Source organism: Pholis gunnellus, assembly GCF_910591455.1.
Source record: "Pholis gunnellus genome assembly, chromosome: 10".
NCBI classification, from domain to species: Eukaryota; Metazoa; Chordata; class Actinopteri; order Perciformes; family Pholidae; genus Pholis; species Pholis gunnellus.
In genome coordinates this window covers 25,230,239-25,242,738 of record NC_136537.1, presented here as the reverse complement: position 1 = coordinate 25,242,738, position 12,500 = coordinate 25,230,239, and the positions used below count along the sequence as shown (strand labels likewise).

Here is a 12,500-nt window from a genome sequence, read left to right as displayed (position 1 = left end):
ACATGTCTCCACCTTCACCTCCCTCTACATGACACCCCCCATTGGTCGACAGTCAGACCTGACAGACGGGTCGGCTGGAGTCGATAAAAACCCCGCGGAGGGCCCGTTAGGGGCCCCGCGTCCGCGGGATTGTCGGAGCGAGGAGCTGGATTAATGCAGATTGGACTGCAGAGCAACTTTTACACAGAGAGTTGCATCACACAGAGAGGATGAAGCGCTCAGTGTGACTTCAGCTGTCACAACTAAACTAAACGTGTGTGTCTGTGTGTGTGTGTGTGTGTGTGAGTGTGTGGGCACATCTGAGCTCTCTGAAGGAAGAATCAGAGCGTTTGAACTTGTGAGGATCATCGTCGAGATCTGAACCTAAAACAACCTTTTAAAGTCTTTTCAGGTCTTCATTTTCTGAACATCTTACCAATTTCTAAGAAGTCCACAGAAAAATGATGACGTTTCACAAATTGTCTCCTCTTTCTAAGAACGTCCGACCTTCAATTTTCAATTTTCTACAAATGTCTTTAACTTTTCAAAGAATATAAACGTCCTCAATTTCAACATTTTCTGTTTTGAACTTTAAAAATAAGTGTCCTTATTTTCAGAAATTGTCTTTCCAAACATATTTTTCCAAAATGTCGAGTTTCAAAGGATGTCCTCACTTTTTAAAAACGTTCCTGTTTGCCAAAAAAACCTGCCCTCATATTTCAAAATTTTAAAAATACGTCACACTTTTCAAAAATAATGTCCAGACTATCCCACAATGATTATCTCAAATCCAAAATGTCCTCAAGATACATAAACTTTCCCCAATCTCTAAAATATCACTCGTCAAAAATGTCTTAACTTTTCTCACTGTTATTCATCACGCTCTAATTATGGCCCCGTGTTATAAAACATGTCCTCACTTCACAAGTTTCCGCTTTCAAATAATAAAAAAAATAATTCCCTCAGCTTCCCAAAATGTCTTCTTCCTTTCCATAATAACTAATCCTCATTGTCTTTTCAAAGACGTCAGGACGTTTCCCCAAAATGTCCATTTTTCTGAAGACGCTCACACAGAAATGTGGACGTTGATCCACAAACGAGCATGAAAGAGGACGTGCAGTCACACACACTCACGGGGTATTACATCACCAATGATGTATAAATATCGACCACCAAATCTACACACAGTGAGAGTGTGTGTGTGTGTGTGTGTGTGTGTGTGTGTGTGTGTGTGTGTGTGTGTGTGTGTGTGTGTGTGTGTGTGTGTGTGTGTGTGTGTGTGTGTGTGTGTGTGTGTGTGTGTGTGTCCCTGATGCGATCCACATCCCTTCTGGTCAAACTGGAGCGTTTTAATCCAGAGGAACAGAGCCGGGATCGGGATCAATAATGCAGAAGTGGTCGTTATCCTAAAAGTATTGTACCCAGGGGTGTGTGTGTGTGTGTGTGTGTGTGCGTGTGTGTGTGTGTGTGTGTGCAGGGCGGAGGTCTGTTTTGACTATAAAGGTGGATGAGGTAGTGGTAGGTCATCATAGGAAAAGAGGGAAGGAAAAGGGGGGAGGATACACACATACACACACACACACACACACACACATACACAGTAACACACACACACATCTACACACACACCTACACACACACACACACACACACACACACACACACACACACACACACTCTCTCTCTCTTACTGGAGTTCATTTACAACCACTAGGGTATTACCTACACACACACACCTACACACACACAGCGGTCATCCGTCATCCGGACGCTGACATGACAGCTCGGTGGGGGTGTGTGTGTGTGTGGGGGGGGGGGCTTCATCCTGGGGCGCCACCCGCCATCTGGCAGGGAATTCTGGGAAGGCCGGAGGAGGCAGAGACCACCAAATGGGAGGTGGTGGTGGTGGTGGTTGGAGGCCATGTTTGACTTTGTTGTTGGTGCTGAGGTCCAATCAGAGAGGAGGGGGGGGGGGGGGGGGACAAAATAAAAGCAACACCTGCACATATCAATATATCAACTGTCTCATTTGTTCATGTGATCTGCATAAAACAACACGACAAAGCACCGTGAACTGGTCCCGTGTGCTGATTTCTATATTAACTGGTCTATAGTAGATCTACATGGACACTGTACTAAACTGGTCTATGAACTGGTTTACATGTGGAGTACATGTGTACTAAACTGGTCTATGAACTGGTTTACATGTGGAGTACATGTGTACTAAACTGGTTTATGAACTGGTTTACATGTGGAGTACATGTGTACTAAACTGGTTTATGAACTGGTTTACATGTGGAGTACATGTGTACTAAACTGGTCTATGAACTGGTTTACATGTGGAGTACATGTGTACTAAACTGGTTTATGAACTGGTTTACATGTGGAGTACATGTGTACTAAACTGGTCTATGAACTGGTTTACATGTGGAGTGCATGTGTACTAAACTGGTCTATGAACTGGTTTACATGTGGAGTGCATGTGTACTAAACTGGTTTATGAACTGGTTCACATGTGGAGTGCATGTGTACTAAACTGGTTTATGAACTGGTTCACATGTGGAGTACATGTGTACTAAACTGGTCTATGAACTGGTTTACATGTGGAGTACATGTGTACTAAACTGGTTTATGAACGGGTTTACATGTGGAGTGCATGTGTACTAAACTGGTCTATGAACTGGTTTACATGTGGAGTGCATGTGTACTAAACTGGTCTATGAACTGGTTTACATGTGGAGTGCATGTGTACTAAACTGGTCTATGAACTGGTTTACATGTGGAGTGCATGTGTACTAAACTGGTCTATGAACTGGTTTACATGTGGAGTACATGTGTACTAAACTGGTTTATCTGTAAATTGGTTTGACTGAAAACTGTAAACTAGTTTAGACATTCAATAATCTGTAGAGTAAACTGGTTTATCTCAGAGTAAACTGGTTAACATGCTGGTTGATCTTTTAACTGGTTTACTTGTGGACTAATCAACACCTCTAGATATCAAACATAGCCTCCCGAGCCAACCAAAAATACTTTATGTTAACCTCAGATGAACGAAACCTCGACTCCTCACCTCAATGATATTTCAACTGATATGATAAATTTATAAAATTGTAATGACGTTAAAGCTTTTGGTCCTGTGTAAAAGTAAAGCAAACGGAAGTAAAGACTGTAACTTGTTTTAGTGTTTATATTTGTCAGTTTTATTTCCACTGAGTCAGCGTCTGACTTCCTGTCTGTTTGTGTCCCATCAGCCGATCCTCTACGAAGGTCAGGACAAGAACCCAGAGATGTGTCGCGTCCTCCTCACCCACGAGATCATGTGCAGGTGAGACCCCCCCGATGAGCCCTCGCTGCCCTGTTCTCCTTTAGGGAGTCGAACCTGCGACTCCTACGTTTTTATTCTGAGTGTATTAACGGTGTGGTTTGACATCAGAGATGAGCGTTGTGTTGTACTTCGTGGTATAATGAGCACTGAAAGTTCAGTATGTCAAAAGTACTTCATCCTCGTATCTTCATGCTGAATGAAATGTTGTGTCCTCCTGAAGTCAGAATTCATTAGTTTTATTTTATTTTATCTATCGCCTAGAAAATAGATCGCAGCACCTGTTATTCATCTGTGTTTCATTTAACATATTATAAATATAGAATCTGAAAAGTAACTAAAGCTTTCAGAGTAGAAAGTACAATATTTACCTCTGAGCAGAGGTGGAATGTAACTAAGTACATTTACTCAAGTCCTGTACTTAAAGTTGTACTTAAGTACTTCCATTTGCTGCTAGTTTATACTTCTATTACTATACATACTTTAGTTACTCTCCAGGTTCAGATTATTAACTCAAACTATAAATAATATAATAATAAATAATACATTTTATTATTATATTATATTATCAATAACTATAATACAATAATTTATGCTGATGTTTTTGTAAGTTTGTATATTATTCTTATTCGTATTCGTATTATCTCTTTGAGCTGCATTGTATGGATGAGAGATGGTTTATAGATACAGGAGGAGTGTGTGTGTGTGCCTGTGTGTGTGCCTGTGTGTGTGTGTGTGTGTGTGTGTGTGTGTGTGTGTGTGAGAGAGAGCAGCTGTTGGTTTGTTGTTCATCACACTAATCAACACGTTTCCTGGCCTGTGTGTTTCTGCTGTTGTCTGTGAGGTAATGGTTTTACTGGTTCAGTCTGAGGAGTGAAGAAGAAGAGTGAGGGAGGAGGAGGGGGGGGGGGTAAAAATAGGACACACATACACGTAACACACACACACACACACACACACACGTAACACACACACACACACACACACACACACACACACACACACACACACACACACACTCACCTGGAGCTGGAGTCTCAGAGTCTTTGTGTGTTTGAGCCACATGAAGAAGAGAAGATGTGTTTCTATTCTGTTTATTTATTTCATGAATCAACCTGATCTGAGACCAGCAAACTGGTTCATCAGTGAACTGGTCCCAGTTGCAGCAACCTGGTTAAAGTGTTGGTTTAACTGGTTTATTGTGGAGCAAACTGGTTAAAGTGTTAGCTAAAGGGCCTGATAAGGTGGCTTACATGTAAATACACTGGTAGAATGTTAACTGGGTTTATCTGCAGTAAACTGGCGAATATGTGAACTGGTTTATATGTGCATATAAATATTCTAATATTCTAATTCTAATATAACATATAATTGCATAAATATACAATTGATTGTGGTTTCTGCAGCTAAACTTGTTGCATGTAAACTGGTCTAAATTTGCATTAAATTGGTTGATCTTTAAACTGGTTGTGAAATAAAGTGGTTTAGGTGGGAATAGGCTGGTCTACATTAGCAGTAAACTGGTTTATCTAATCCGTGAACTGGTTTACTGATGCATGGATTGGTTTAAGTATGGAGTGAACTGGTGAACTGGCCTGTAGTTTGACCTCTGTTTTATCTCGTCTTCCCCCAAACTTCAGTATCTCTAAACTTCAGTATCTCTAAACTTCAGTATCTCTAAACTTCAGTATCTCTAAACTTCAGTATCTCTAAACTTCAGTATCTCTAAACTTCAATACCTCTAAACTTCAATACCTCTAAACTTCAGTATCTCTAAACTTCAGTATCTCTAAACTTCAGTATCTCTAAACTTCAGTATCTCTAAACTTCAGTACCTCTAAACTTCAGTATCTCTAAACTTCAATACCTCTAAACTTCGATATCTCTAAACTTCAGTATCTCTAAACTTCAGTACCTCTAAACTTCAGTATCTCTAAACTTCAGTACCTCTAAACTTCAGTATCTCTAAACTTCAGTATCTCTAAATTTCGATATCTCTAAACTTCAGTACCTCTAAACTTCAGTATCTCTAAACTTCAATACCTCTAAACTTCGATATCTCTAAACTTCAGTATCTCTAAACTTCAGTATCTCTAAACTTCAGTATCTCTAAACTTCAATACCTCTAAACTTCAGTATCTCTAAACTTCAGTATCTCTAAACTTCAGTATCTCTAAACTTCAGTATCTCTAAACTTCAATACCTCTAAACTTCAGTATCTCTAAACTTCAATATCTCTAAACTTCAGTATCTCTAAACTTCAATATCTCTAAACTTCAGTATCTCTAAACTTCAATATCTCTAAACTTCAGTATCTCTAAACTTCAGTGTCTCTAAACTTCAATATCTCTAAACTTCAATATCTCTAAACTTCAATATCTCTAAACTTCAGTATCTCTAAACTTCAATATCTCTAAACTTCAGTACCTCTAAACTTCAATATCTCTAAACTTCAGTATATCTAAACTTCAGTACCTCTAAACTTCAGCATATCTAAACTTCAGCATATCTAAACTTCAGTATCTCTAAACTTCAGTATCTCTAAACTTCAGTACCTCTAAACTTCGGTACGTCTCCCCCCCTCCACCAGATTCCTTTGGATAGCGGCTCTATCATAACGCCGGCTGTCTGTCTGCGTCTCTGAGCCTCAGTCATTATGTGATTGAGTGCGATTATTAACCAGCTTTCCCCCTGATGGATGTTGGTTTCCATTCGCTAATGAGAGAGCGGCTCACTCTTTCCATCTCTCCCCGTCTCTCTGCCGTTCTCGCTCCCAGGTGAGGACGTCTTTATGGGCGTCCCTGTTGGGTTAGTCTACCTGGATCACACTCAGCACCTGTTTCAGGTAGTAAATTGCCTGTCAGTGTTTGTTGGAGGATAGGACAGTGTCTGTAGTTATAAGACATCTCATAGAATCCGAGCCCAAAACAAGATTAAACTCACCAATCTGACCGCTAGGCAGCGACTGAGTTGCGGCGATGTACTCAGCAGTGTAGGTACAGGTAGTGCTGTTAGCGGTTAGCGGTTAGCCAAACACACCGTCCAAAAGATTAAAAATGAGCCGTACAATCAAAATACGTTAATCAACTTGAAAGTTGCAAATAAATGTTGCTACTGAACGCATTCACTTGTTTTCTGCCAAAATTGTTTAGACTCCCACAGGTTTGGTTCAGGTTAAAGAAAGATGGTGGTCGGAAAAGGTCAACACTGACTTGAGACACATGTTGACATAATTAACAAATGCAACAATTAATAGAAACTATGATCTTTGATTAAACGCAACCAAAGTCCTTCTGTTGCATCAACTGGAGTCACATCTGACTCCTGTCTGGTTTCTCTCAATAATATTTGGGAACCAAAGTAGAATATAAACCTAACTTCTTTGAGAAAGGTGAAGATTTGCTTTAAATGAAGTTGCTCCTCGTGGTCTTTAGTCATTTCAGAGATCTTTCAGAAATCAACGTATCAGAATCTAGAAATCCTGAATGTGTGTGTGTGTGTGTGTGTGTGTGTGTGTGTGTGTGTGTGTGTGTGTGTGTGTGTGTGTGTGTGTGTGTGTGTGTGTGTGCGCGTGCATGTGTTTCAGCTGTGACCTCTCCATCATATCATGGCGGCACATTAACCATTCTTAAACGGGACTCTGCCGCTTTCCAAAAACTACCGATCACAAACCAGTGAGCAGCCAGGTTGGCACGGCGGCGTTGCCAGCGGGGGCTCCCCGAGGCTCGCCAGCTCTCCGGTAGCCCTCGCTCTCCTCGCCTCGCGGCCTCCTCGCTCTCCCTTCGCTGGCTGCCAGAGGCTCCGGGCGGAAAAAAAACAAAAAACCTGCTGCCACGCTCGCCGAGAGGAAGGGTGGCTTCCAGTTCAGGCGGCGCCGGCTGCCGGCCGGCTGGCTGGCTGGCGTTGCTGGCTGCAGCAGCATCATCAGCCCTGGCTGCTGCTGCCGATGCTGCTGCTGCTGCCGATGCGTTCCAGGCCTTCGGGTAATTACAACACTTGCCCTTTGAAAGCGAGCCCTTGCGCTGCCGGGCCCCCGTCCTGCTCGGTGTTATCTGGACCCTGTGATCCGAGCAGTCGGGGCCTCTGACGCCCGCGCTGCACCGTCCTCAGGGGAGCCTTTGAAGGGAGCGCTCTCTGTTTTTTTTATTTTTTATTTGTGTGATAGCGGAGCGCCGACATGCCCGGACAAACCTTCTCTTTGTGCCCTTAAGTAGATTCCACTTGTGGCAAACGTCTGAAGTGGCTGCAGAGCGCCGGGGAGCAGCAGCCAGCAGTAATGATGCTTGTGTGTGGCAACCGGCAACGGGCAATCGGCCGGGGTTGCCGGCCAAACTGGCTCCTGTGGCTGAATTATTTTTGGGGGCCTGAGAGTGTTTGTACAGCGACCTGAGGAGGAGACAGAAATCTCCCCAACAAAATGAGTGACAGCGGCAACAACACACACAAACTTAGCTTTATTATTCCTGTTTTTAGCCTCTCACACACACACACACACACACACACACACACACACACTGTTTGCTTTATATTTGCCGGTTCTTAGCCTCACACACACACACACACACACACACTCGGCTTCACACTCCCTCTCAGGTTTGTGTGTGTTGTTCCTCTCAGTCATTAGCCGGCCGTGGTGTTAGCCTGTCTGCGGCCCGGGGGGAAACGTCATTAAGGCGATATTGTGGACGCTCAGCCAAGGTTTGTTTTTGTCTTTTGGAAAGGGGCCCCGGGTCCCTGGAGGGGCCCCGGCAGTGCTCCTGGGGTCCGGTTTGTTTATAACACTTCTTTGGCAGTTTGGAGGAGGTTGTCACCACAGCGGCACCAGTGGGTTTCCAATGCTAATTGGTCTCCTGGAACTTTCACTAATGGTTCCAAGTAGCTGGGGGAATAAATTATTGTGGCGCGTTCTATGGCAACAGTGGCGCGTACACATCCATACGGAACGCAGACAGTCAGAGAGAGAGACACAAACACGCCGCTTAGTTTGTGATTTTTCTGTACTTATGAGATCAAACGCTGCGATAAATGATTCATAAAGCGTCTCATTTGGCATTCGCAGCCCCGCGATTTTGACGCTTGTTTGTCAAATGGCAATGTGATTCAGGACAGCGTGGGGCCGACGAGGCGGGGGCGTAATTGGACGTCGCGGGGTCATATGCCATATGATTAATTTTTTAAGAATTACCGGAAGATATGTTAATGAGAAAGACGGAGATTATGAGTGCAGATAGTGTTGTTGTTATTAATGATGTCACATTCTCACAGAGCTCCACGTTCTCTGTTGTGAATTCATTTTGACAAATCTCCGACATTTCTGTCTCGTTGGATGAAACGTGTGAATGTTTCCTCTGAGGCTCAAATGTTTCTCTCATGTAACAGAAGAGTTTATTAATACTCTTCAACAGTTTGACAGCATCTTAAATAGTGAAACTCAGGGTTATGTTGTCAGATAATATACTGGTAGATTATTATTACTGATGAATTCATGCGTTGACGGTAGTTTAAATAATATAGTTTGGTAACATAATATATATAATAATATAATACAGTTGATTATAATTTTCTGTCGGTGAAATCTCAAGTCACATTCAAACCCTTTGATAACTGAAGACTTTTGACAAAATAAATATGAATAAAATATGTAAACTTTATTTAGGACTTTAATTATTATTATTATCTCCCAAAGATAAGAAATGATGTTAAAGTGAACGTTGAATGTAGCAGGTAAAGAGGTGAAGATAAAAACAGGAAGAAACGTGTAAAATGACTGATTATTGTAAATCAGTTTGATTTTAGAACGTTATGTTTATTTGTAAGTAATAATTAATCCATCATCTGTAATCATCACTCTAGATTTAATTTAATGGTTCAAAGTAATTAATCAAAATGTCATTTTGATTAAGCATTAAGCATAAATAAATAAAATAAATAAAATAAATAAAATAAATAAAAATAAAAAAATATAGCCTACTTTACAATAAATTTACTTTTTTTTACAAATGTAGTTTTATATAAATGTACTTGTTATAAATGTACATAGTTATATTTATACTTAGTTAAATATTTACTTAGTTATATTTATACTTAGTTAAATATGTACTTAGTTATATACGTACTTAGTTAAATACGTACTTAGTTATATACGTACTTAGTTATATACGTACTTAGTTAAATACGTACTTAGTTATATACGTACTTAGTTATATACGTACTTAGTTATATACGTACTTAGTTATATACGTACTTAGTTATATACGTACTTAGTTATATACGTACTTAGTTATATACGTACTTAATTAAATACGTACTTAGTTACATACGTACTTAGTTAAATACGTACTTAGTTACATACGTACTTAGTTACATACGTACTTAGTTACATACGTACTTAGTTAAATACGTACTTAGTTACATACGTACTTAGTTACATACGTACTTAGTTACATACGTACTTAGTTAAATACGTACTTAGTTACATACGTACTTAATTAAATACGTACTTAGTTACATACGTACTTAGTTAAATACGTACTTAGTTACATACGTACTTAGTTACATACGTACTTAGTTATATACGTACTTAGTTATATACGTACTTAATTAAATACGTACTTAGTTACATACGTACTTAGTTAAATACGTACTTAGTTACATACGTACTTAGTTACATACGTACTTAGTTACATACGTACTTAGTTAAATACGTACTTAGTTACATACGTACTTAGTTACATACGTACTTAGTTACATACGTACTTAGTTATATACGTACTTAATTACCCCCCTGACTGTCTCTGAGCCTCGTGGTGCGTTCACTGACCTCCTCCGGCCGTCGGAGACTAAACGCAGCCCATCTGAGCCTCCTCCCGTCTGTGTGATGGATATTAATGTGCTGCATTCAGTCTGCTGCTGCTCAACACACTGACCCGCGACACTCAGGGCCTCGTTTGGCTCCCCTCCCCCCCCCCCCCCCCCCCCCGCGGAGCCGAGACAGAAACCCAGCGCTCCCTCCAGATGCCTCCACAGACTCCGGTCCGGTCTAATGTTCGGAGTCTTTGGAGCCGTTTGGATGGAACCGGTCTGCCCTCTGGCTACCTGGACGGCTGCCTTGGCGAGCAGCTGCCCGGTTGGCTGGCTGGTTGTCAGGGGTGATGGCACTGAGGGGGGGGGGGGGGGGGGTCCACAGTGGTGCCTCCATTGCTGGGCTTCATCCAACTGTTAGTGACCTTGGTTTGGACTCCACCCAGCTGGACAGAGAGGGAGCGTGGAGGGGAAACAGGGCCGCTTTTCAAAATAAAAGAATTTAGTGACACTTTATTTATTTCTGTGCAGGTCTGTGATTTCCAAATAATCCCGTGAAACCCTCCTGGAAGGAATGATGTGGTCTGTTTGTAGTTTGGGGTGAAATAGAGATAAAGTTCTGATGTAGTTCAGCTTTTAGTTTTGCTGCTTCGAGCTTTTGGAGAAAAAAGATGAAAATCTGTGTTTTTAAATGAAGTGATTTCTATTTTCTGTGTTAAAATATGAATTCATCTAGCAGGCCTGGGGTTCAATGTGTGTGCGTTATTATTATTAATATTATTATTAGTTTCCACCTCTTTGCTCCTTTTGACCAGCAGATACTTTACTGAAGTCAAAACAATTAACTATTAAGTAGAAATATGGAAGTATTGTTTTCAAGCAGATTGTCTTTGACTCATTATATTTTTTATTATTATTATTACTGCTGATGCGTTGATGTGCACACCGTGAAAAGCTCCTTCTCCATGACACAGATCCTCTAATAATATCATTGCTGCTCTTACAGATTTATTCACTTGTTATTCACATGTGATGAATCATTCTGCAGTTTATTTGAAGCTTAAATGTGAGAACAAAAAAACCTAAATATTCAATTTCTTTGTGCAGAAATACGACGTCTGCTCATCTGTGTGTGTGTGTGTGTGTGTGTGTGTGTGTGTGTGTGTGTGTGTGTGTGTTGTCGATGCCACGTTAGCTCTGATGCTAACGTTAGCCGCTCTACACCACACAGGTGTTGACGTTCTGCGTTTCCTTTCTCTCTCTTTTCCAGTCGGTGTTGTGACAAGAAGAGCTGCGGCAATCGCAACGAGACGCCCTCCGACCCCGTCATCATCGACAGGTAGGACCTCACCTGGTCACAGACCTGTCTCTCTCTCTCTACCTCCGTGTACCTGTCTCTCTCTCTCTACCTCCGTGTACCTGTCTCTCTCTCTCTACCTCCGTGTACCTGTCTCTCTCTACCTCCGTGTACCTGTCTCTCTCTCTCTACCTCCGTGTACCTGTCTCTCTCTCTCTACCTCCGTGTACCTGTCTCTCTCTCTCTACCTCCGTGTACCTGTCTCTCTCTCTCTACCTCCGTGTACCTGTCTGTCTCTCTCTCCTTCCACACAAACACACTGTTTCATGCTTCACTCGTGGAGTCGGGTTCAGTCCAGGACGCTCAGTTTTATTTATATCTGGCAGAGTTTTTACGTGTTTGAGTGTTTTCTATGTCTGGATAAGAACAGAAAAAAACAGAATCTTGCTCTTATTCTGTTTTCTGAAATATAAAGTTCAGACTTTCTAAAGGAATTGTGCTGCTCGTGGCGTTTTCTGAGCGTGAAGCTATCGATGCTGACGTTGTGTAAAAAGGTGGATTTGTCAGAGCGGAAGTATTGTTGTGGTCTGAAAAAGTATTTAAACATGTGAAGGAACCCTGATCTCTCTGTGGAGCTCCTGGTTCCTGTTTTACAGAAGACAAAGCGTTGTTAAAGTATTCACCTTCTTGTTGGGGATCTTTAGTTTCTTTCGGTGAATCTGGAGTTATTTGACAGTAAAGCTGTCTTTAGAAGAGATTTGTTGGAGTAAAGTTGAATTATTATTATTAATTATCAGATGTTTGGTTGCTGCCATTTTCCAAATCCTTCCTTCCTGGTTTCAGTTAATTTATCAATTAAAACTGGACTTGCATGGACTTGTGAGGAGCTGCAGAGAGTCGATCCGTCGCGTTCGATGTTTAATCATCTCTTCACAACTCAAAGTGAGCTGAAGCTCTGCTGTCTCTCCGTCGTGTCAGATTTCTGTTTGTTGTTTTGTGGCGTCTCGCTTCTTCCTCACCTCTTCACCTCCGACGAGATGCTCGACTGTGTGAATTGTTTAATCAACACCAGTCGGATAAACGACGCCGACTTGCAGC

The 12,500-nt window shown here is 41.5% G+C and overlaps 1 protein-coding gene across 1 annotated transcript in view; it reads left to right on the top strand.

Annotated features, from left to right (window-relative positions):
* Window positions 1-12,500, top strand: part of LOC306702467 (transcription factor COE3) — a gene marked incomplete at its 5' end in the record, with an annotated part of 125,591 nt that overhangs the window by 22,526 nt on the left and 90,565 nt on the right. The window contains 2 exons of the mRNA XM_079168099.1: window positions 3,234-3,307; window positions 11,376-11,444. Of these exons, the coding sequence (XP_079024225.1) occupies window positions 3,234-3,307; window positions 11,376-11,444 (143 nt within the window). The remainder of the gene's footprint in view (window positions 1-3,233; window positions 3,308-11,375; window positions 11,445-12,500) is intronic.